The sequence below is a fragment of the Pelophylax lessonae genome (genome assembly GCF_965119305.1).
Source record: "Pelophylax lessonae genome assembly, chromosome: 8".
Classification (NCBI taxonomy): Eukaryota; Metazoa; Chordata; class Amphibia; order Anura; family Ranidae; genus Pelophylax; species Pelophylax lessonae.
In genome coordinates this window covers 67,394,179-67,419,353 of record NC_138775.1, presented here as the reverse complement: position 1 = coordinate 67,419,353, position 25,175 = coordinate 67,394,179, and the positions used below count along the sequence as shown (strand labels likewise).

At 41.5% G+C, this 25,175-nt stretch overlaps 1 protein-coding gene across 4 annotated transcripts in view; it reads left to right on the top strand.

Annotated features, from left to right (window-relative positions):
- The window catches only part of CACNA2D3 (calcium voltage-gated channel auxiliary subunit alpha2delta 3), a 1,429,924-nt gene that overhangs the window by 313,107 nt on the left and 1,091,642 nt on the right, over window positions 1–25,175 (top strand). For all 4 annotated transcript variants that reach the window (XM_082265096.1, XM_082265095.1, XM_082265094.1 and 1 more), the window contains one exon: window positions 8,986–9,102. In XM_082265096.1, coding sequence (XP_082121222.1) covers window positions 8,986–9,102 — 117 coding nt within the window. The remainder of the gene's footprint in view (window positions 1–8,985; window positions 9,103–25,175) is intronic.

Genomic DNA, 25,175 nt, shown 5'->3' with positions numbered 1-25,175 from the left:
CTGTGGGGGGGGGGGTGTTTCTTAGGCCCCTTTCACACAGGCAGACCGTTCAGATCCACCTGTCAGTTTTTTGGGCGGATCTGGACGGTCCCCCCATGCATTCCTATGGGGCATCAAATGTCAGCGGAGACATGTCCGCTGACATCCGATCCGTCAAATCTGGACGGATGGAAACCCTATTTTCCATCCACCCAGCAGATCGGATGGGATCGGATGAGAACGGACCCCCCATAGAGATGCATGGGGCACACAGCGTGGAGACACAGCTGTCATCCTCCTGCTCAGTGGGGGATCAGCGGATCGTTCCCCCCGCTGAGAAAAATGGACTCCGTCCGATGCACGGAGTGTGTGAAAGTAGCCTTAAAATGATTTCTCAACAAAATCAAGCATGGAGACATGGATGGTTGGGTGAGTTTGCTTGGAATATTAAAAATGAATTAAATAGCGTTTTCAGTTTGTGGTGCTCAGATACAGCAAATTTACTCTTTAAGCTCTGCAAAGGCAGAAGCAGAAACTGCACATGTAATAGGTACATATAGCTGCCCCTATGTACATTTATAATTATATACCATATAAAATAAAAGTTTTATAAGCATTAATCACTTAAAGCGGAGTTCAAGCCTAACACACTCACCTGTCCAACGGTCCAGCGATGCGGCCGCCCGAAGCCTCGCTCTTCTCCCTCTCTGCTCTCCAGCGCCAGCACCACTGGTGTGGGCACCCGGCTGTGACAGTTTGCGGCTTCACAGCCGGGTACGCACTGCGCATGTGCGAGTTGCGCTACGCGTCGTGATTGGCCGGCAATCTTCTGAGACCTCTGACATGTCCCAGAAGATTGCAGGGAGGGAGGGGGAGAGGAGAACTTCCGCTCAGGGCGCCGCGGCGCTCCGAGCGGAAGTGGGAGCGGGTACCTGTCAAAACTAGGTACCCGCTCCCCCCCCCCCAAAAATGACATGCCAAATGTGGCATGTGAGGGGGTTAGCACTACCTAAAGCGGAAGTTCCACTTTTGGGTGGAACTCTGCTTTAAGGACCGGAAGGATTTACCCCCTTAATGACCAGGCCATTTTTTGCGATCTGGCACTGCGTTAGTTTAACTCACAATTGTGCGGTCGTGGGACGTTTTATCCAAATAAAATTGATGTTCTTATTTTCCCACAAATAGAGCTTTCTTTGGGTGGTATTTGATCACCTGTGCAATATTTATTTTTTGCGCTATAAACAAAAAAAGAGCGACAATTCTGAAAAAAAAACTATATTTTTTTACTTTCTGCTATAGAACATTCCAAATTAAAAAAAAAATAAAAATCAACTTTTTTCATCAATTTAGGCCAATTTGTATTCTGCTACATATTTTTGGTAAAAAACAAAATCCCAATAAGTGTATACTAATTGGTTTGCGCAAAAGTTATCGCGTCTACAAACTAAGGGAAAGATTTATGTTATTTTTATTTATTGTTTTACTAGTAATGGTTGCGATCAGCGACTTTTAGCGGGACTGCGACATTGCGGCAGACAGATCGGACATCTAACTGACACTTTTGACAGTTTTGGGGGGACCAGTGACATTACTACAGTAATTAGTGCTAACAATTTTACTGTTACTGTAATAATGACACTGGCAGGGAAGGGGTTAACCCAGGGGCGATCAAAGGGTTAAATGTGAGTCTAGGGGATGATTTCTAACCGTGTGGGGGATGGACTTGCTGGATGAACACAGAGACCTGCGTTCCTAAATAGGAAGAACACAGGATCCCTGTGTTCATCATTGGCAGAACAGCGGTGTTTACATCGGCAGACCGCCGCTCTGTCTCCAAGGGGAGCGATCACGGGTGCCCGGCGGACATCGCGTCCGCTGGACCTGCTGATTGGCTCCCCGTCTAGCCAATCAGGGCGTGCACACGTGCGCCCCGCCCTGACTGCTACATGAAAGGACGTACATGTACGTAGTTTCACGTAACAGAGCCGACCTGCCGCGGTAGAACTACAGCGGCTGGTCAGCAAGTGGTTAATGCATTGGGGTAACGTTATTTACATCAAGCTAATGTGTTCAGGCATATAGATAATTAGAAGGACTATACAATCCGTTTAAACACTGAACATTTGCCATTAGCTTTCAGGGACTGTAGCACTTCATTGCTCTTTGTTCTGTTTTATTAAAGCCTTCGTCCTCTGACTATTTTAATGCAATAAATAACATTCTTTAGCAGTGTGAATATCTTATCCCTGTATAGTCTTTTCAAATATCTGTCATGTCCAAGGACATATGCTCACCTTTTGCTTGCAGGCATTCGAATTCACAGTTATCAAAAGTTGTCTGAATATTTACGCAAACACTGAATTTAATGTGGCTGCGAGTCCTGAATAGTAACAAGCGGAATATGAAAGTGTCTATTTGGCACAATGGAATTCCAGATTCTGCCATGGTGCTTTCCAACAATACTGACATTTTCAAAGCATATATTAGAAAAATTTAACTGATATTAAATGGATGCCAGTTCTATTTGTCATTGTAAGCTGCAGCCTTGAGCTCTGCTAGCCTGAAAGCACAGAAAGAAAGGGAAAAATAAACAGGGGTTCAATTACTAAAACTGGAGAGCGCAAAATCTGGTGCAGCTGTGCATGGTAGCCAATCAGCTTCTAGCTTTAGCTTGTTTAATTCATCTTAGATAAAAAAAAAAAAAAAACTGGAAGCTGATTGGTTTTTATGCAGAGCTGCACCAGATTTAGCACTCTCCATTTTTATTAAATCAACCCATTATCTTCTATGTATTAACCTCCCTGGCGGTATGATTCTTTCGGATTTTAGGTGCTGAAAGCGGTACCATTATTTTGCATGTAATTCTTAAGAATGAACAGCCCAAACCAACTATTTACTTATCTATAAGGGGGGAAGGTTTGGGACTTTAGATGAGGACTTTAGATGAGGCGCACAGTGGGAATGCCGTGCGACTCCATCCCTATTCAATAAGTAAAAAAAAGAGGAGGTTGGGACTTTGAATGAGTGTGGGTATGTATGGGGTTTAGCCCCTTCTCCCTCCTCCCCATTCTCCAATTTATATTATCAGCATTGTGCCAATTTCCTTATATATTTCTTTTTAGATTTTCACATCTGCTCCTGATGAAGTGGCGATTTGGGCCACGAAACACGTTGAGATCATGATGTTTTAAATCCTACTACCATTTTATCACTACTCGGAATTGTATTTTACGATACTATGCATACTCTCCAATACTCTATCATATACGGAATCCTACTCTGTTGATTTATATGTAATTGGACTGCGGGATCACTTATCAGCTCTCTCAATATACAACAACTTTTTGTAATACTGTATATGTGATATTGAACTGTTTGTACTAATAAACATGCCATTTGTTTCCTGCCAGTCTCATCACGCCTTTCATTCAAAGTCCCAACCTCCTCTTTTTTTTAACTATTTACTTATGATTTTTTTTTTCACTGTGCGTTCTTCTTTATAACATCTCGGGTATGATAAAGTTTGAAACACAAAATCATAAATTATAATATAATAAAAAAAACGATAAATAAGTTAAAGTATGCATATATATATATATATATATATATATATATATATATACACACACACACATATTATATATATATATATATATATATATATATATATATATATACACACACATATACACATATTATATATATGTTTTTTTACTTTGATGGTAAGAGAAGGGAAAGGAAGAACTAGGGAATATATAATAAAATATAAACTAAATAAAACTATAGCTTAAAAAAAAAAAGAAAAAAAAAAGCGGTCTGATTAAAAAACTTTTAGAGATGGATGGTGGTCAATTATATTTCCATAGACATGAAAGGTACATTTTATTTTTGACACAAAAAGCCAGGTCACTCTGTTTATGTATCTGCTTCCCAAGGGATAATGGAAATAATGGTGACTCTACTTATATTGACTGGTTTTTGCCTTTTACAGGAAGTCCTGCCTGCTACATAATGAATAGTAAATTGTCCACCAGTAGGTTCAGTTTATATCAGGTATTAAGAAAAAAAAAATCCAATTTATGCTGGAAGTGAGTCTATGTGCTATCTGCAGAGCTGGAGCTAATAATTACGACAGTAATACACATCCCTGATAAAATGTACTGCATGTGAAAGCTTTAGCTTCCGAAAAATAATACCATGCTTTTAGCAGTACATGAAAATGGAAATTTCATAAGAGGAGGAAGTTAAAGGGAGATGGTCTAAAGGCAGCTATCCATACAACCAAATGGCAAGCTTGAATACAGTATGTTCCCAAAAGGACTCTTCCATTGTAAGAAAAAAATAAAATAAAAAATAGTATAGCATATATACTTGCTACTCAAGCCATATTGTAATTAAATATTATTATAAATGATCTTTCCTTTTCAATCTTCAAAGCTGTTCTTTTATGTAAAAATCAATACAATATGGTAACCCGGAAGCCTTCTGTACACAGTTGGTGTACAGAACTTACCCAGAAATGTCATTTTATATTTGTATGATTGGCTCACTGATTTTCCCAGAAGTCTGCACTAAGATAACAGTCAGATTTTAGGCATCCACTGTAACAAAAAATATCAGTTTTGGTTAGATATTTTCCAAAGCTAATCACCTCTAAAGGAACAGAGACACTTAAGAACCGGTTCACACTGAGGCGATCCGATTTCGGGGGGCGACCTGTGAAGTTGCGTGCACCGCGAATTCGGTGCGACTTGCAGGGACTTCACATAATGGAAGTCTATGCAAGTCGCTCCCAGGTCGCCACAAAGTAGTACAGGACCCTTTTTCTAAGTCGGAGCGACTTGTGTCGCTCCTATTAGAACGGGTCCTGTACTACTCAATGGACCGCGAGCGACCGCGACTTGTCAGGCTGACAAGTCGCGCTAGTCTGAATGGGCTCTAAACGTTCCTCATTACAGCACTGCAAGTGTATCATCTGATTATTATTGAAAAAGTCACTTCTATTTAGATTTACTCTGCCCCATCTCCCCAGATTCATCTCCTACTTTCACAATGCACTGATCAGCACTGCAGCTACATGCTCAGATCAAATGCTGTTTTCCAGCAGGAACGTACAACAGAAGCCAGCCTAAGGATGGGCTTCTGTTGAACAGAGAGAGCTATACACGGATTGAAATGTGTCCTGTTTCTGCTGAACTGGCTGGATTTCAATCCCTGTATGGCCAGCTTTATACAACCTGTCCAATACTCCTTGGAGTTTGTGACACGGTGTAGCAGAACAAGGAGTGACATGGGTGCCTGTGGTAGGTCCTGGCACAGTAGGTGGTCAGGAGACAGTCTAAATGCTGCTGAGATGCTACAGATGCTCAGGCTGGAGATTGTGCAAGATGGTGGCACACAGGTGGAGCAAAGGAACTTTCAGATGCAGAAAGCAAAGCCGTAGTCAAGACAAGGCAAGTCAGAAACAGCTTAGTAATTGTACCAAATCAGAAGACAGGAGCAGAGTCAGAAACCAGGCTGGGTTGGTATCAGACAAGCAGCAGAAGACAAAGGCAGGACAGAAGCCAAAGTCAGCAACAAGAGATCGAGATGCAGCAGGGTCAAAGAGCAAGCAGAGCAATACAAAATTCAGGATATGGGTCTGGTCACGAGTCACAGGAGCTGATAACCACTGAGCAATTCTCCTTATTTGTGCTGAAATTTAAATAGACCTCTAGGTGCCATAAGCCAGTGCTGGATGAACATTCATAATACACCACTTAACTTTATGTACTGGTTCACCAGTATTGGAGCTGGAGCTTTACCATTTGCATGTGCAGAGCAGATCTTTAGGCATGGCCATGCACTCTATCTTCTTAACACCACTAGACTTCCTGGGATTTTTATGTATGCTACCAATTTGCTCAGTAAATCAAAACTCACACGGGTTTATTCACATTCCCCCCTTGTGACAGCACTTGTGCCTAGTGATTGACTACTTAGGCTGTGTTGTGGGAATATTATGTGTGCTTCTATAGGCATTCCTTTGACATTTTGGGGGAGTGAGGTAAATATTGACTCCTATTGACTTTCCTGAAAAGCAGACATGTTACTTTGCCTCCACTACAGACATAAAAAGTGCCCCCTTGTCCTTCATAACAACTTTAAAGTGAATGTCTTTACATCAAGGTCACTATATGGACAACTTATGTACCTATACAATACATGGTGATCATATCCTCCCTTAATCTCCTCTTCTCAAGAGAGAATAAACTCAGTTCAAAGTAAAGTAAAGAAGCAAGAAAAGGAAGAAGAAAGGTAAAAGAGACCAGGAGAATAAACAAAAAGAAAGCAGTGCCAGCTTAGTGAAGCATAAGGTTTATTAATAAAAAAAACACATAGTGACTTACTCTTAGGTAAGTAAAGGCCGATTCGGTAGGTGAATGGGATCATCCATCTTCTTGTCCTGGATACCGTTGCAGAAAGGAGGGGTGCAGGGTGCCGGTGGTGCGTGGAGGCTGTTGTCTGGCAGCCTGTCTGATGGTGCTGTGGTGGTGGAGGACTCTCAATGGGGCTCCACTTCCTACTTCCTGTCAGCCCGACATCACTTCCTGTGAGGTGGAGGGAAAGATGGGCGTTGCTAGCTTTCGGAGCATCCGTGCTCCTTCCTTAAGCTGGTCTAATGAAGGAGCACGGATGCTCCGAAAGCTAGTAACGCCCATCTTTCCCTCCACCTCACAGGAAGTGATGTCGGGCTGACAGGAAGTAGGAAGTGGAGCCCCATTGAGAGTCCTCCACCACCACAGCACCATCAGACAGGCTGCCAGACAACAGCCTCCACGCACCACCGGCACCCTGCACCCCTCCTTTCTGCAACGGTATCCAGGACAAGAAGATGGATGATCCCATTCACCTACCGAACCGGCCATTACTTACCTAAGAGTAAGTCACTATGTGTTTTTTTATTAATAAACCTTATGCTTCACTAAGCTGGCGCTGCTTTCTTTTTGTTTATTCTCCTCAGAGCCTCTCCTTGCTCCAGCTGGCAGCCGCTTTCGTGGGCCCCCTCCCCCCTTCCACCTCATCCTTTTTTATATTTTTTTACCCATTTTTTACTTTCTATATTTTTACCTCTTTACCTCATGGTATGCCACCCACCATCAGAGAGCGCCATGTAATCATTGACTTTATGAAAAGAGACCAGGAGCCTTTCCTAGGGCATTAAGAGGCTAGTTTCAGATCTGACAAGGCTGTCCCCATCAGGTAGGTCCCAAGTTTTTTCATATCGGGGAAGCCTATCCTGCAGAATAGCAGAGAGACATTCGTTTACAATTATCCAGGATAATCTGTTCTTTGAAAGGTTAAAAGATAGCAGCGGGGATTTCCAAGATCTTGCAATCGTTATTCTGGCTGATGTAAAAACAAATGCTATCAGGCGTCTTGGGGTTCCCCCAAAAGGGTGTCCTAGGAGTGCCTGTTGCAGGGACTTAGTCAAATTAGTCCCTGTGAGGGGATGGATAAAATTGTAGGTATGGATCCAGAATTTTGGGCACGTCCACCATACGTGATATGCTGTTCCCTCCAGGCCGCACCCCTGTAAACACAGGAGGGAGGCCCCCGACACCCATTGGGCAATTCTAGCGGAGACCACGTACCATTGCATTAGTACTTTGTGGTTGGGAGGTGTTTATAATTGATTTTTCAGCTCCTTGTGTTAGTCTATGCCACTCTGCTGGGTTTAAGACCTCCCCTATATCCTGCTCCCATTTATTCCAGAAATTCGTCATAGAGGTCAGAATGCTGATGACTGTACTTTTAACTGGAAATAATAAAGTATCAATAGAAGGAGTGTCAGACCATATAGTAGGAGAGTACAAATTGGTTTGCACTAAAAGAAAGCCATTGCGTTCCGGAGCCTGAAAACACTCCCCCTTCAACAAAACAAAATACAATATAAAAATACATATAGATGTAATTGGTATATTCATAAGTCTGACAACATACAAGATCATATAATATACACTATATTGTTAAAAGTATTGGGACCGCTGCCTTTACACAAACTTTAATGGCATCCAATATTAGTCCATAGGGTTTAGTATTGAGTTGGCCCACCCATTGCAGCTATAACAGCTTCAACTCTTCTGGGAAGGCTGTCCACAAGGTTTAGAAATGTGTCTATGGGAATGTTTGACCATTCCTCCAGAAGCGCATTTGTGAGGTCAGGCAGTGATGTTAGACGAGGCCTGGCTTGCAGTCTCTGCTCTAATTCATCCCAAAGGTGTTCTATCGGGTTGAGGTCAGGACCAGTCAAGTTCCTCCACCCCAAACTATCTTAACCATGTCTTTATGGACTTTGCTTTGTGCACTGGTGTGCAGTCATGTTGGAACAGGAAGGGGCCATCCCTAAACTATTCCCACAAAGTTGGGAGCATGAAATTGTTCAAAATGTCTTGGTATGGTGATGCCTTAAGATTTCCCTTTACTGGAACTAAGTGGCAAAACCCAACCCCGAAAAACAACTCCACACCCTAATCCCCCCCTCCACCAAATGATTTGGACCAGTGCACAAAGCAGAGTCCATAAAGACATGGATGCACGAGTTTGGGGTGGAGGAACTTTACTGGCCTGCAAAGAGTCCTGACTATAACCCAATAGAACACTTTGAATCTTTGAACAGTTGGGATCTGGTTGGTATGAGCAGACCCTTTCCCTTTGGTTTATTTATTGATATGCAGTTGTCCTGGAAACTGTGTATACCAAATCATTTTCACCTACAAATTACTATGGTAAAAGTGATAGATCTCTCTCATCCTGGTTGTCTTATATGTGCCAGATTAGTGGAAAAAATAATTATTTATACAGAAGCATTTTATAATCCTGAACTCAAATTCCCAGTGCTCTTGTAGACCACTTTTCTTGAAGCCATCATAAAAGTCATCTTGTGCCTATGTCAAACATGTGAATTATGAATTAATGAATGCTTGCTTCTTATTTATTTATTTAATGATTTATTTATTTTTTTAGAAATACAAAGAATTTGAGAAAGAAGTCTCAATAGAAGAAATAGATGGACTTCAGCTTGTAAAAAAACTTGCAAAGGATATGGAAGAAATGTTCCACAAAAAGTCTGAGGCGGTTCGGGTAGGTATATTATTATTTTTATAACAGTACTGCTATTCTGTGGTTTATACTAGCATACAGGCTGATGTATGTGTGTTCTCTTTCCAGTTCAGTTAGAGTGGTAATATTTAAAAAGAAGCCATCTCTTTGCTCACTCAAACTTTCTCCTGCTGGTCCTCACCTTGGCCATGCTCCTTTACTGTTTCGTTTTGGCTATACTCAATGCTTTCTCATATAGGGGAGCATCTGACCTTCCTCTGTTTCTTTATGGATGTAGTGCTGTGTCCTGAACGGCCCGAACACTGTCATGTGGGGAAGGTGAGAACATCAGTAACTCTTTATAAGCTCTTATACTATATGCAACGACCCGCATCTCGCACTTTCCTAATGTCCTGGTTACCTCTTTTCACATTTACTGAGTTGACTACCTCCTCATGGTTACAGCTTGCATCTCTTTGATCTCACTGCCTGGGTCATTGACATTATCGTTATTGCATCTGTAATTCTGGTTGTGTTTCATTACTTTTGGTGCCAATGCCTTTCTATAAGGACAGCAGACCGCGCCTCCTTCCACAGGCACAGCGAGCTCCCTTTTAGGGGTGCCTGGGGGTTGGCTGCACCCGCTGAGTCTCCCATCTCGGTCACCAATTTCGCTACCCTATACCTGATTAGTGCAATGGCCTGTCACATTTACAGTAACCAGTTTAACTCTGTTATTGGTATTACACTAGTTCTCTCTCTGTAAGTTGTACTATGTACGTTGTATTTACCCATATTCTTGAATAAAATGTTTGAACTCTTTATAAGCTTTGACACACACTGTCATGGAACTTAGAGAGAATTTAGATTCCTGCTGGAGAACAGGGCAGTGGGAGGGGGCTTGGGGAAAGATCGGTGGGTGGAAGGTGTGGTGTCTAGCAAGGGAACCTGTCACATTGTTCATTCCTTTTAATATGTGGTTTGATGTGCCAAAGACATAACTATATTCATAAGAATACAAAAGTTTGCTATGGCCAGCATTTTCTGGTTAAAAGACAACTCATGAAAGAAACAATAGCATTTGCAAAAAATAGTTTTGGATTCACTGAAGTTTTATAGTATGGGAGCCTCTATAAAATTGCTGTAAAAGCAGATTGGATTCTCTGCCACTAAAAGGATTGACTTTGAGATGAAGAATAATGTGACAGGGGCCCTCTTAGTGGTTTTGCTTTGGTGCCCCAACACTCATAGATGATGTTAGCGTTGTTTCTGTCTCTCTGTATTGCATAGTGCTTAATTGTGCAAAAGATAAATGTATTTTACATTTTAAATCACAATTAGCTGATGCTAGTAATACTTTATAGAACTTATGCCACTACCCATTGTTGATCATCACAACTCCTATATGAGAGCCTTTTATTTGTTTGACTGACTAATGTTATGTATTTAAAATACCCTCATCATACTGAGCTAGGAGTCTGTGGCAGTGAAGGGAGGGGCACAATGTGAATGTCAGCTTATTAGTAGAGCGATTTGGAATGTCTTCTTCAGAAGTTGTGCCCCTGGCACAAGATGAGGGATGATCATTACACCTACTGGAGGATGCCCTGAAGTGGTACATTACAGCACACCTTCTTAGATTAAGTGAGTAGAGGTAAATTAATTGTATTACGATCACTTCTTTGGTCTCCTGCCAGTTTAATTAGATCATGTATGAGGAATGTACTAAAGGGCCCTGGAGTAAAAGGCCCCGGGATCAGTGTGAAGGGCCCTGAACCCAGAGGGAAGGGCCCTGGGCTCAGAGGGTCAGTGCTCCTTCATGGTTTATTGCACTAGGGCCAAGAAGGTTCTAGTTACACCTCTGTTAAGGGTGAATGTACACAGTTACAGGATTTGTGTTTTGCGTCTGACTTGGGCTTACGAAATATTTCTGCAGAATTTGGAGTTCAGTGTTTGAATTTTGAAGTGGATCTTATGCAGCAAATTACTTTTATAATCATAGCAAATAATATGAAAGCAATGCTTGCAGTAACAGGCAGTGTGCATACATGTTGTATATGATCTGATAATGTTGAAGGGGACTAATATTGAGAGAACTAAAAAGGCTGTCATTGCCGATTACCTCCTGAAAAAAGAAAGACAAGTTAAAGTTGATTGAGTTTTTTATTTTTTAATCATCATGGGTTGAATGGGTTATTAGCGACATGTAGTGAAAATGTCATGTCAATAGCACTTTTGAAAGACATCTACCTAGAAAAATGGTGACGCCTCACTTTTTGCCACCTAGCTTTGATGAGTTCCTATTACGTCCATAAACACATTGACGATCTCCCACAACCTTTCTCCAAATTTACTAACACATCTACCTCTCTCCGGCCTCTAGAGGGTCCCCTCCTCCCCTCAATCCCTCTTTCGTACCCTCTGCCTTCCTCCCCCCTGCCCCCACCCCCTACTCTCCTCCCCCCCTCTTTCCCTCTATCTCTTTGCCTCCCTTTCCCCTACTCCCTTCTCCCACACCTATCTTTACCCCCCTCATATCCTTACCCCCCTCACAGCCAACTGGCTCTGGTCCTATTTCCTAGCCAGTCCTACCCCTACCATTCCACTATTACCCCCTATCTTGGCAGTCTCTCAGGTCTCACGTGCCCTCTGACACCCCCCCCCCCCTTTCAGAATGTTAAATGACCACTCGAATTATCAATGGCTATATAAACTGCTGATATTTACACAACATCCCCCCCTCCCTACTCTCTCTTCCCCCTAATTCCTCATCAGTAGCTCTACCATTCAATCTATCCCTAGCTCCCTACCTCTCCCCCCCTTCCCAACCACCTCTTAGTACTCTGCTATGCTGACCCCGTATATTTGGTCTTGCCACTATGGATTATAACTTTACTCTTGAACTCACACTCTCCTAGTATGACTATTCCCTTAATAGCCTGCGGCCGGTTGTGTTGCCTTCACACCACACCACAGTATGTTCCCATTAGGGGTCCGTTGGGTGTTTGGCAAGGCAACCATCATTCCTCACTTCTTGACTAGTTGCTCTTATTATATATGCCTGTTACTATTGTTCTTGTTTATGCACATTTTTAGATGTTGCCTGATTTTTTGACCATATGTAGAACCAAAGATATTCTGTACGATTATTTTATTGTGCACAAGCTTAATAAAATACTTGAACAAGAAAAATGATGACGCGTTCAATACCCATTTTACCCACTGTGTGTGTGTGTGTGTGTGTGTGTGTGTGTGTGTGTGTGTGTGTATATATATATATATATATATATATATCCAGTGTATATATATTTTATTTATTTATTTCAGGTACGTATATAGCGCTGTCAATTTACGCAGCACTTTACATATACATTACACATTCACATCAGTCCCTGCCCTCAAGGAGCGTACAATCTAAGGTCCCTAACTCACATATATACATAGTAGGGACAATTTTATACAGGATCCAATTAACCTACCAGCATGTCTTTGGAGTGTGGGAGGAAACCGGAGTACCCGGAGGAAACCCACGCAGGCACAGGGAGAACATGCAAACTCCAGGCAGGTAGTGTCGTGGTTGGGATTCAAACCAGTGACCCTCTTGCTGCTAGGTGAAACTGCTAACCACTACACCTCTGTGCTGCCCATATACAGTATCTCACAAAAGTGAGTACACCCCTCACATTTTTGTAAGTATTTTATTATATCTTTTTGTGTGCCAACACTGAAAAAGTGACACTTTGCTACAATGTAAAGTAGTGAGTGTACAGCTTGTATAACAGTGTAAATTTGCTGTCCCCTCAAAATAACTCCACGCACAGCCATTAATGTCTAAACTGCTGGCAACAAAAGTGAGTACACCCCTAAGGGAAAATGTCCAAATTGGGCCTAATTAGCCATTTTCCCTCCTTGGTGTCATGTGACTCGTTAGTGTTACAAGGTGTGAATGGGGAGCAGGTGTGTAAAATTTGTTATCATTCTCACTTATACTGGTCACTGGAAGTTCAACATGGAACCTCATGGCAAAGAACTCTCTGAGGATCTGAAAAAAGAATTGTTGCTAAAGATGGCCTAGGCTATAAGAAGATTGCCAAGACCCTAAAACTGAGCTGTAGCACGGTGGCCAAGACCAGACAGCGGTTTAACAGGACAGGTTCCACTCAAAACAGGCCTCACCATGGCCGACAAATGAAGTTGAGTGCACGTGCTCAGCATCATATCCAGAGGTTGTCTTTGGGAAATAGACGTATAAGTGCTGTCAGCATTTCTGCAAAGGTTAAAGGGGTCAGCCTGTCAGTGTTCAGACCATACGCCGCACACTGCATCAAATTGGTCTGCATGGCTGTCGTTCCAGAAGGAAGCCTCTTCTAAAGATGATGCACAAAAAAGCCTGCAAACAGTTTGCTGAAGACAACCAGACTAAGGACATGGATTACTGAAACCATGTCCTGTGGTCTGATGAGACCAAGATAAACATATTTGGTTCAGATGGTGTCAAGCGAGGAGTATTAAGACAAGTGTGTCTTGTCTACAGTCAAGCGTTGTGGTGGGAGTGTTACGGTCTGGGGCTGCATGAGTGCTGCCAGCACTGGGGAGCTACAGTACATTGAGGAAATAATGAATGCCAACATGTAATGTGACATACTGAAGCAGAGCATGATCCCCTCCCTTCAGAGACTGGGTAGTAGGGCAGTATTTTAACATGATAACAACCCGAAACACACCTCCAAGATGACCTCTGCCTTGCTAAAGAATCTGAGGGTAAAGGTGATGGACTGACCAAGCATGTCTCCAGATTTAAACCCTATTGAACATTTGTGGGGCATCCTCAGATGGAAGGTGGAGGAGTGCAAGGTCTCTAACATTCACCAGCTCCGTGATGTCGCCATGGAGGAGTGGAAGAGGACTCCAGTGGCAACCTGTGAAGCTCTGGTAACTCCATGCCAAATGGGTTAAGGAAGTGCTGGAAAAAAAATGGTGGCCACACAAAATATTGACACTTTGGACCCAATTTGGATGTTTTCACTTAGGGATGTACTCACTTTTGATGCCAGCGGTTGAGACATTAATGGCTGTGTGTTAAGTTATTTTGAGGGGACAGCAAATTTACACAGTTATACAAGCTGTACACTCACTAGTGTTAGGGGTGTACTCACTTTTGTGAGATAATATATATATATATATATATATATATATATATATATATATATACATATACAGTATATACAGGGCTTTTTGCAGCCAGCAATAATAGATCTCCCTAGTAACAATATATCACCCAGCAAGAATAGATCTCCCATAGGAACAATAAATTCCCCCCCCCAAGTAACTATAGACCCCCCCCACAACAAAATACCACCCCACCAAAACAGACACCCAATGTAATAGTACTGTAGGGGTCCCTGGGGCCAACATCAATAGACCCACCAGCAACAATAAACCCATTTCTCAACAAAAGATACCTCCCAGCAAAAGTTGGCCCCCCAGCAACATAGGATTCCCCCAGCAAAAATAAATTCCCCACCAGCAAAAACAGACCTCTCTAGCAACTAATAATTCCACCATCCCCAGTGGCAATAGATCCCTGAGGAACAAGAATCAGCAATAGACCCTGCAGCATACCCCAGCACCTATATATATATATATATATATATATATATATATATATATATATATATATATATATATAATAATTGCTGTGTATCAGGGCAGTGTTTATACAGATTGGACTAGGAGAGGGCTGCTTTTAGCACTTCAATCTGTCCTTTACGAATAGCTGTTTACCGGCCTTTTAGGCCACTCATTGTAAATACCTTGTAGGTGCATTACAAGAGACAATCATATTATCACAGGGAGATTTGTATTCCCAGTGCCAGGCTTTGTAAAATTAAGAGCTTTGCCTTTTCTTTCAGCTTTCACAGTATACCTGAAAATAAACATTAATGTCAGTAAATTGACAATTTACATAAAAACTATATGTCGCTTTCTATCTTTTCATCTGCTGTATTGATGCCACAGAAGTCATTTTCTGAGTGCAGTGTTTTTGTCTTTTTACCGCGGCTTAATGTACGATGATAAATTGAGCATAGGAGCCGTGTAATGCATTTTACCACTTTCTTGTTTCAATGACAGAAAAAATATTTTCTCTGCTATTAACTCCATTCCCCCATATAATAGTAATTTTTAAAGGGAACGTTTAGTATTTGTTTAGATATTCATTTAGTGCCGGTTCACACTACTGCGGGTGCGCTGATCGCATGTAATTCGGAGCGCACTGCTCCTTCATTACATGCGATCTCCTGTGCGGATGCAAATTCAGCCATACACTTTGTATGGCTGAAATTCGCACTGCACCCGCACAAAAGACGCACAGGACCCTTTTTTTCAGCCTCATCAGGATCGGATCGCACAGTGGTTCACACTTGTGCGATCCGATCCTGTGCGAACTGTCAGATCGCACTGCGATATGCGATCAAACTGGGGGTGTCGTTAACATTTAATTGACACCCCCTGCATATCGCATATGGCAGTGTGAACTGCCTCTTGTGCGGATGCGATGCGGGAACAGGCTGCAAATTCATCGCACAAGTGTGAACCGACACTTAAAAAAACATTTTTGATGGAAGTCATTTAATCAATATCTGTTAATGTTTTAAAAACGTTTTTTCTGTTTATAGTTTGTAATTATGTATGTACATAGGTACAGCCATATTGCTTATTACACAGGCAGCCCTTGCTTCCTTCTTTGCTGTAGTACCTTACATATACTTATGTTATCCACCATCCAAACTATTGAATTCAAGTATTTCCAATGAAGGGCGCTGTTAAAGCTACAGCGTACGGATACATTCCTATTGGATTTAGATCATTTAGACAATTCCAAGGCACTTCCAGCTTCATGTGAACAGATTGGGAAAGGCCCTTTTATGTTCCAGCATGACTGTGCCCACAAAGCCAGCTCCATAAAGACATAGTTAATTAAGTTTGGTGTGGATGAACTCAAATGCTCAGCACTTCATATTGAACACCTCTGGGTTTATCTGGAACACCGATTGCAAGCCAGATCTTCTCACCCAACATCAGTACCCAACCTTACAAGTGCTATTTTAGTTAAATGGCCACAAAATACCACAGACACAACCCAAAGCAATATGGAAAGCCTTCCAAGATGAGTAGATTCTCTTAAAGCTGCAATATGGGACCAACTTCATAATAACATCAATAGTTTTTGATTGGCATGTCCAACGAGTTCATATAGGTGTGATAGTCAGGGGACCATATAGCTTTGGTTTCAGTGCTGCTTCAGACAATGCATGTCTATAATTCAGCCATGTCCCTGAACACAAGTCATTCTTTATGTGGCTCATATCTTAATATTTGTTCAGTAGGGAGAAAGAATGATTGTTTTGTCCATTATAACTGGCCTCTAGTGGCCAGTCTACAAATCCCTACATTTACTACAATAACCTATTGAGCAGGATTCAGGCTGTCAGTGATGACTGATGTGGAGCAGTGATAAATGTTAGCTGTAGGTGGTAAGAAGTGGTGGTGTGGTAATAAAACAGCACATTGAAAATGAAATAGCAGTTTAGGAAGAAAGCGGGCATAGCAGGTATTGTTTAGTGGGTAAAGGGTACAGGAGGAGCACCTACCTAGTACCTTGCTTTTCCTTCTAGAGGCCGCAAGATGCTAGCGTGGATTAAGGCTATGCCTTTTCTTTGAGAATTATCTGGTCAAATGAGAAACCATCCTGTGATATAGTCATATTAAAACTGAACTCAAGGCAAACAGCTAAATACATGGATTAAATACATATGAGCTTTTTTATATACCAAAGGATTTGTAATTCTGACTATCCACTCCTGAGATCTACTCGCACAATACTGGCACAGCACAATCCTGTCAAAGAAGAAGGTCTGAATTCCTCTGTTCCTTTTTTAATTTTATTTACAGGTTCTCTTCCTATTTGGCTCAGTTGTGCTGATTCTCGATCCTCCTCTATGGGCCCTGATGTGTAGACTGTCAGTGGACTGCAAGAAACTAATACCAAGCACAATTCAGGTACTTAGCTGCCTGTATTAAAAAAAACAAAAAACAAAAAAAAAAAAACATTTAATAATATAGTAATTATTACAGAAATATTTGTGAACTTTATATCTGCTTGAAGTTCAGTTTTTGGCCCCATGCACACGGGGCGTTAGAAAAAACGTACGTCAAAGTTAGTTCTGACGCCGGAAAAAGCAGCTGTAAAAACGTGCTTTCAGTAGCTTTTTCCATTGGCGTTATTGCACGTTTTGCCACGTTGCTTTTAGCAGCTTTCTTTTTTCTTCCATTCAAAATCAATGGTTCCCTATGGGAGCCTATTGATTTGAATGGAGGTCGCACCGCAACACCGCAAGTCGGATCCGACTTGCGCTGTGAGAATCTTGAGGGGGAACTCCATGCCAAAATGGGAAAAAAACGGCGTGGGGGTCCCCCCCAAGGTTCCATACCAGGCCCTTCGGGTCTGGTATGGAATTTGAGGGTAGCCCCATGCCGAAAAAACGGCGTGGGGTCCCCCCAAAAATCCATACCAGACCCTTATCCGAGCATGCAGCCCGGCACGCCAGGAAAGGGGAGGGGACGAGCGAGCGGCCCCACCCCCCCTGGACCACACCAGGCCACATGCCCTCAACATGGGGGGGGTGTTGGTGCTTTGGGGCAGGGGGAGCTCTGCACCCCCCACCTCAAAGCACCTTGCCCCCATGTTGATGAGGACAAGGGCCTCATCCCCACAACCCTGGCCGGTGGTTGTGGGGGTCTGCGGGCAGGGGGCTCATCGGAATCTGGAAGCCCCCTTTAACAAGGGGCCCCCAGATCCCGGACCCCCTCCCTATGTGAATGGGTATGGGGTACACTGTACCCCTACTCATTCACCACATAAAAGGCAGTGTATGGAAATAACGACAAGAGACGTTTTGGAAAGTTTATTAAAAATCTTCATCTGACTCTTCTTGTCTTCTCCTCTCCGGGGTCTTCTCCTCTCCAGGGTCTTCTGCTCTTTTGCTGTCCCCTCTTCTTGTGTTCTTCTCTATTTATTTAATAAATAAATTATAATAAAATGGGAATTGGATCTGTAGAAAATTGATTTCAATTTATTTATTATTTTCTTGACCATATTTGTTTCTATTTATTTATTATTTTATAGCACATGTTTGGAGGTATATAATCTTCTAAGCACATCCCCGGTTCTTCTGCCATCCGGCATGTTCCGCCTCGTCTGTGCCAGGCTCTTGTGCATGAGTGACCATCTCCCTTCCCCGTGGTGGCAGCTTGCCTCCTGCCCCTCGAGTTTTGGAAGGTGACTGTTGTGAGGCCGTGGCGCACTCGGCTGAGTCGAGTGTGGAGAGAGGTGGTACTTTCTGAGTGGAGGTACACTCTGCCCCCGGACATGATGCATGACGGGTTCCGGAGTGCAGAGCGAGTAGCGTGCGTTCCGGGAACCCAGAAGTGGAGATGGCACGGCGTGGGACACTAGATGTGGGGGCTCCCTGGGTGATTTGGGGGTTAATCCCGAGCCAGTGAGGATCGATGCGGGGGGGGGATGGCCCCCAGAGCTAGGATACTGAACAAGCCTTAAGAATGTAGGAAGCACAGCTTGGTAAGTGGGACCATGGATCCCCCAAGGGGCAACCTGTACATTGTATTTGATTCTCTATGTATCCATTGATTAACATCATCTTACATTTTTAATTCATTTTTTGCATTTGACTATATACCTTTTAATGTAAGGCAGTAGAGGTATTTGGAATCCATGGATGTTGATTGTTGGCTTAGATACCAGTTGGTCCGATCCATTGCTCACTGGGGAAAGGGGAAGAACTATGTAAGTGAACTCAGTATAAATTTGGGTCTGCTGAAAGAAAGACCAGCTCTGAGGAAGGGAGCATGACTCCCGGAAAGCGTTAGCTGACCAATTACAGGGATATGTTCATTTCCACATGTGGTGGACTCAATACATGCAAATTTTGCTCTTCATGTCTGTGAGTATGTTTTTGGCATTTTAATAAACTTTTTAAAGGTGTCCAAGGGTAATGCACTAGGTGCTTGCGCCTCCTTTTCTCTTTCATGTGCTGATGTTTGGAGTTCCTTGGACAGGCATGAGGAGAGCGGCATGCCTGTCATCCCCATCGGAGTGAGCGCTTGGGTGATTTAGTTGTTGGGAAAAGTGACTGTAGCCATCCTAGAATAGGAGGTATATTACTGTCAGGATTTTTTTGGCAAAATAGCCTGTAAAACACAACCATGATTAGTGGCTCATGGGTGCAATGCACAGGTTCCTGCATACTCTTCCTCTAGTTCTATGTCCATACCGAGATACAGAATTTGAGTTTGAGAGTTGGAGGAAGTGGATTACGAGTGTGGTGATCACTATTGATAACAAGTCCATCAAAAATGGTGGCAAACCAACTTGTAGTTTATTATTCACAGATCTCTGTGAATGCATGACATTCAGAGTCCAATATATATGTGCAAAATTTAAAAGCGACAGCTGACTCTGGGGGGGGGGGGGTGAAGAACCCCTGTATGCTGTCTGTTGGGTTTGGGACAGGTTGGCTTGCCACCATGTTATGATACTCCCTAAATATGGATTTACCATGTACTATCCTTTAAAAGGTGGTGTTAGTCTTTAAAATAATCTCTTATTTTGCTCACTGAGCACTTTGTTGGATTATAAAGTCACAGAAGAGAACCAAAGATCTTCCATTCTTCTCCATCCTGGGAATGATCAGGTCCAGACTGTCGTGTGCGTTACACATTCGAGAATATTATTCTGAACGAATATAACGAGTTCTTTTTCATCGATTAATTTCATATAGCATATACCAATGTTAGTGAATACCGACTACAGTAGGGAATATATAAGTATATTTATTCACAAGACATGTATTCAAAACAGTTAGACCTGAGGTGACACAGAAAGATAACTTTTTACATAAAATACAAACGTACACGACAAATGCAATGTGATATGTAAATGATAAATGCAATGTGAAATATAAACGATAAATGCAATGTGATATGTAGCTCAGTAATAAAATCTAAAAGTAAAGCAAGATTATGTTTTTCCCAGGTATAGTAGAAACCATAGACTAGCGTTCTATATAATCAGACCAAAATTGTCTGCGAATTGCGCAGCCAACAGTCACTCCGCTGCAGTTGGAGTGAGAATAGGCTATGCAAAACGGAAGACTAAATCGCTAATACTGCGCTAAATTGTTCCTAATAAAAAACGTTGAAAAGGAAAAATCAGTTTTTAGAGAAAAATCTACTATGGTTAGTACAACTGGGACTGTAATTTCGTTATCCTTTAGCATAAAATTCAGCATGTACAGTATAAGGAAGGAAACAAACAATAGTAAATAGTAATCAGATAAACATCAATGGATATTTACCACTTTAAAATGGCTGCTAGCTTAAAATGGTCATTACCAGAGTCCTTAAGATGGCTGCCTTTCCCAAAATTGTGGCCGGTTAGGGAGGGGTTTTGTCTGACGTCCTTCAAAGTTTTAGGTAAGGGATGGAGCAAGATGGAGTATGTATAGGTGAGTATGAGTGTGGATGTAGTAGCGTGTGTGTGTTGAAATGTATTGAAGTGTTGTTGCATTGTGTGTGTCTCATCTCACATCTGGGTTCCTTTTTATTTTGTGTTGAACAAAAGGGCTGTAAAAATTACAATAAGCCGAAACCAGAAGGAGGAACTTTATCCTGATTGGTTGGGATTACTTAACCATTAACTGGTGAGGTCATTGGGCGACACCTCTTCTAGTCATTCAGTATATTGGATATTAGAATTATATGATACATTCTTCGTTTAATAATAATCATAAAAACAATATGAGAATTTGTCCATATTCTCATGGTACATGCGTGGCCATCTGATATTTCCGTCATGTATCTATGTAAGGATTGGACCTGGTAACGCCGTTTAATAAGGATATATTATTAATACGATATATATTGATTAGGTATGACTGATTTACCCAGATACTATATATTTTACATTTAGTAGCAGTAACAATGTGGATATAAACATAGTTATACGTACGTTGCTACACAATAACTGGTAAATGTAAGTTTTTCTATATCTGGGTCATTTTCAATCAGAATATTATTGATTAGGGGATTCTAATGTTAGTAAACAACACAATAATGATTTGGGATATATTCTGACCATTCCACACAACTATATAATAGATATACTGTCATTTCAAAATAGAAGATTGTCCATATAACCATAATCTCTACATTCCCTCTTGGAATATGATAGACTCTGGAAGTTGCAGGGACTTATGATTATATTCTCACATATTTTTAAAATGTATGTTTAATATGAATTGGTGACGAGCAAAAAGAAACAAAAAACTTTTTCTCTCTATTGACGGCTCTCAGTATTTGACTTTCCCGGAATGGAAACAATAGTCACCCATTAAACTGCTTTCTGTTGTTTTTGCGACCTGTTCCTCTTCCAGGATGGAGACAATAGTCCAGTACTTGGATAACCCACGTTATGGCTTTTCTCTTTGAGGTCTGTTGTATGTAAAATTTCCCCCCCCAAGGTTGTTTCACTTGGGATAAGCAATGTATTTGGTTTTTCTCTCCAGAGTATTGTGTTCAAAGTTTACCCAATCTAGTCTCCCGTGGGGACAGATGACATAGCTTCTTATCTCAAAGACGTGTATATATATATATAAAACAAATCCAACAAATAACGCAATGTGTCCTTGAAACCTAAAAGATTTTGACTGAATCAGTGAAGAGGTCATTTGAGGCATCAAAGTTCACAATTCTTGACCTGTAATATGAAAAATGTATTTCTATTTTGTACTATAGGTCTGACAAGACTGTGGTCACAGTTTACGTTAATATTGTCATCTGACATTTGTTTGGAAAATGCGTATATTATATTGTTTCTTATTGATGAAACCTACAGAGGAGCTAGGGTACTACTAGATGGTCTGATCTTTTTACTAAGTAGATGGGTAGTATTAGACCTAATTGTCTTCTCTGAATTATGCTCTGCTGAAACCACTACAAAGCATTTTACTAACTCTCCCAAGAATTGAATGTAGCACACTTGAAGTTAAAGTATCTTTCTGTTTTCTGTGAAGAATGAATGCAGATATGCCACTGAGGCTTTGCATCATTTCTGAGAGCAATAACAAGCACTTCTAACTTTACTCTTTAAAATTTGAGAGCTAAGCCATACACATCCCAGTTACTGCAAGTGATGCTTGAATCAGTCACGATGCACCTAAGTGCTAAAATAACACTTAAAGTGAACTTGTGGCCAGACTATAGACATTAAAAGTGATACTAAACACACACTGTTGAATTTACATCATTGTTTCCGCTATTTCTGTTTATGGATGATGACACTGTAATCATTTAAATAATAAAAAAAAGTACTTTTTTTCCTAATTGATGTCCAGCTCTCACATTACCCAGCTCTTTTCTAGCCTGTCTGCAGGAAAACATAAGCAAGAGGAGCTTCTAGTCCTCTAATGCTGGTCATATGGTCAAAATGAAAAATCTATTATTTTTTGCAATAACATTGTGTGGGCAGATTTCTGCCAGTCACAGGCTGTGTCATGCCCCTCCAGCCTGTGTCTTAGAATAAAAGGGAGGTGAAGCCTCTATCAATTCTCATATGTACCCTGCTCCCATTGTGTTTGGCTGGTTAGAGGGCATGGAGGAGGAGAGATGGTTGGGGCTGTCATTTACCACTGTGTATACACCCACGTGTGTGACTATAGTCACATTGGCTGCTCAGATGTGATAGGGAGAAAATGCTCAGCATAGAAATGCACTGAAAACTAAACATGTGCAGAGCTGCTAATGCTGCTCTGCAAAATTCCTAACTGAATTGGGGACATGGAAAGAAGGTGGAGATAGAGAACAGCAGGATCAACCGGGTTTTTTGCAGAATACAGAAAACAAATCTCATAGTTACTGATTGAGCATGAACAGCATGGGATGCAGCATTTATTGATAGTTTTTTATAATGTGGGTTTAATGACACTTGAAGTGTTTCTTTTTAAAGTAAATAAGCTGTTAAAAAATACCTCTACTGACTTCTGCAACTGCAGGCACTGTGGAGTAATGGTCTCTCAATGTTTACTTACTTTCTCTTTTTAGAGGCACAGCTCCCCCCTACTAGTAGTGACTCTCCTCTGCTGCACTATTCAATAAACTGCCCCTTAAGTGGAGCTTTATATGTAGAAAAAACTGCTAGCAGGTGAGCTTTTTATTGCTAAGACACATGCCAGGAGGCTGATTTACTAATTAAGTTGAAAATCTCTCCCGAAAAACTGTGTAAAATAATTTCAATTACCAAATCTTGTAAAAAAAAGCATCTGCACACTAGTGGGGATTCAATGTGAACAGAAACCTACTTTTCACATGATTGGATAAATAAAGTATATATTCTGACAATTTTTGAGTAAAGAATCTCAGTTGCTGAGACATATTAACACTCATTTACATGCTCAGTAGTTACGTTGTACTGGTTTGGCCAGTAAAGATGTCAAGAGATGCCAGAAACACACAGGACAAAAACTTTGGCATTCGTGAGATATGTTATACAGATATAAAATTGATGGATAGGAGAGTTTTGCAGCCTTTAGTTTAACTTAACCACTTCTGGACCGCCCACCGCGTATTTACGTTGCTACTTTGACGGTAAATACTGATAGCTGCCATAACCCCAGTATTTCTATATGCGGCCGGCAGTCATCTTTCACATTAAAGTGGTCCCAGCGGCGGATTCGCCACGGGATCACTTTATGGGCATCGGGAGAGGTGCCCACCCCCCTTCTGCCACTTCCCATTATTTTCCCCGCTTACCGAAGCTGTCGGTAGCGGAGAAAACTATCTGATCCGTCCTTGTCCCAGGCAGAAAGTCGAGTGAGAGCAAGATGGCTCCCACTCGACTCTATGGCCTTGGAGGACCGGAGTGATGTCATACCTGGCTTCCTCCCAGCGGCCTTAAAGGGCCCATTTTTTTTTTTTTTTTTTTTTGCTTTGAAGTGTAGATGTGAGGTCTTTTTGACCCCAGATCTCACATTAAAGAGGACCTGTCCTGCTTATTTTTATTACAAGGGATGGTTGCATTTCTTGTAATATGAATAAAAGTGATCACACATTTTTTTTTAAAGGGACATTGTAAAAATAAAAAATAAAATGTAAAATAAATAGGGGAAAAAAAATAATTTAAAGCACCCCGTCCCTTCAAGCTTGCGCGCAGAAGTTAACTCATATGCAAATTGCGCCCACATATGTAAGCGGTGTTCAAACTATACATATGAGGTATCACTATGATCGTTAGAGTGAGAGCAATAATTCTAGCCCTAGACCTACTCTGTAACTCTAAACTGGTAACCTGTAGACATTTTTAAAGCGTTGCCTATGGATTTTTAAGTACCAATGTTTGTCGCCATTCCACGAACGTGTACAATTTTTAAGCCTGACATGTTAGGTATCAATTTACTCGGCGTAATATTATCTTTCACATTATTAAAAAAAAAAAAAAATGGGCTAACTATACTTTTTTCTTATTTGTTTATTCAAAAAAGTGTAATTTTTCCAAAAAAATTGTGCTTGTAAAACCGCTGCGCAAATATGGTGTAGCATATGTATGATGATGATCTCCATTTTATTCCCTAGGGCAGTGATGGCGAACCATGGCACCCCAGATGCTTTGGAACTACATTTCCCATAATGCTCACCTACACTGCAGAGTGCATTAGCATCATGGGAAATGTAGTTCCAAAACATCTGGGGTGCCAATGTTCACCATCACTGCTCTGGGGTCTCTGCTAAAAAAACATATAATGTTTGGGGGTTCTAAGTAATTTTCTAGCAAAAAAAAAAACTGATTTTAACTTGTAAATAACGTGTCAGAAATAGGCCTGGTCCTTAAGTGGTTAAGGACATGGTGATGAGACAGGAGAGGGGTGTTCTGTAGGGTGTTCTGTAGTCCAGCAGAGGAGCACTGGGCAAAGCTGAAAACGCTGCTTGGAATTTTAGTTGCAGAAGAGGCAATGGTGTCAGTTTACTGCAGGGGGTTTGGGGTT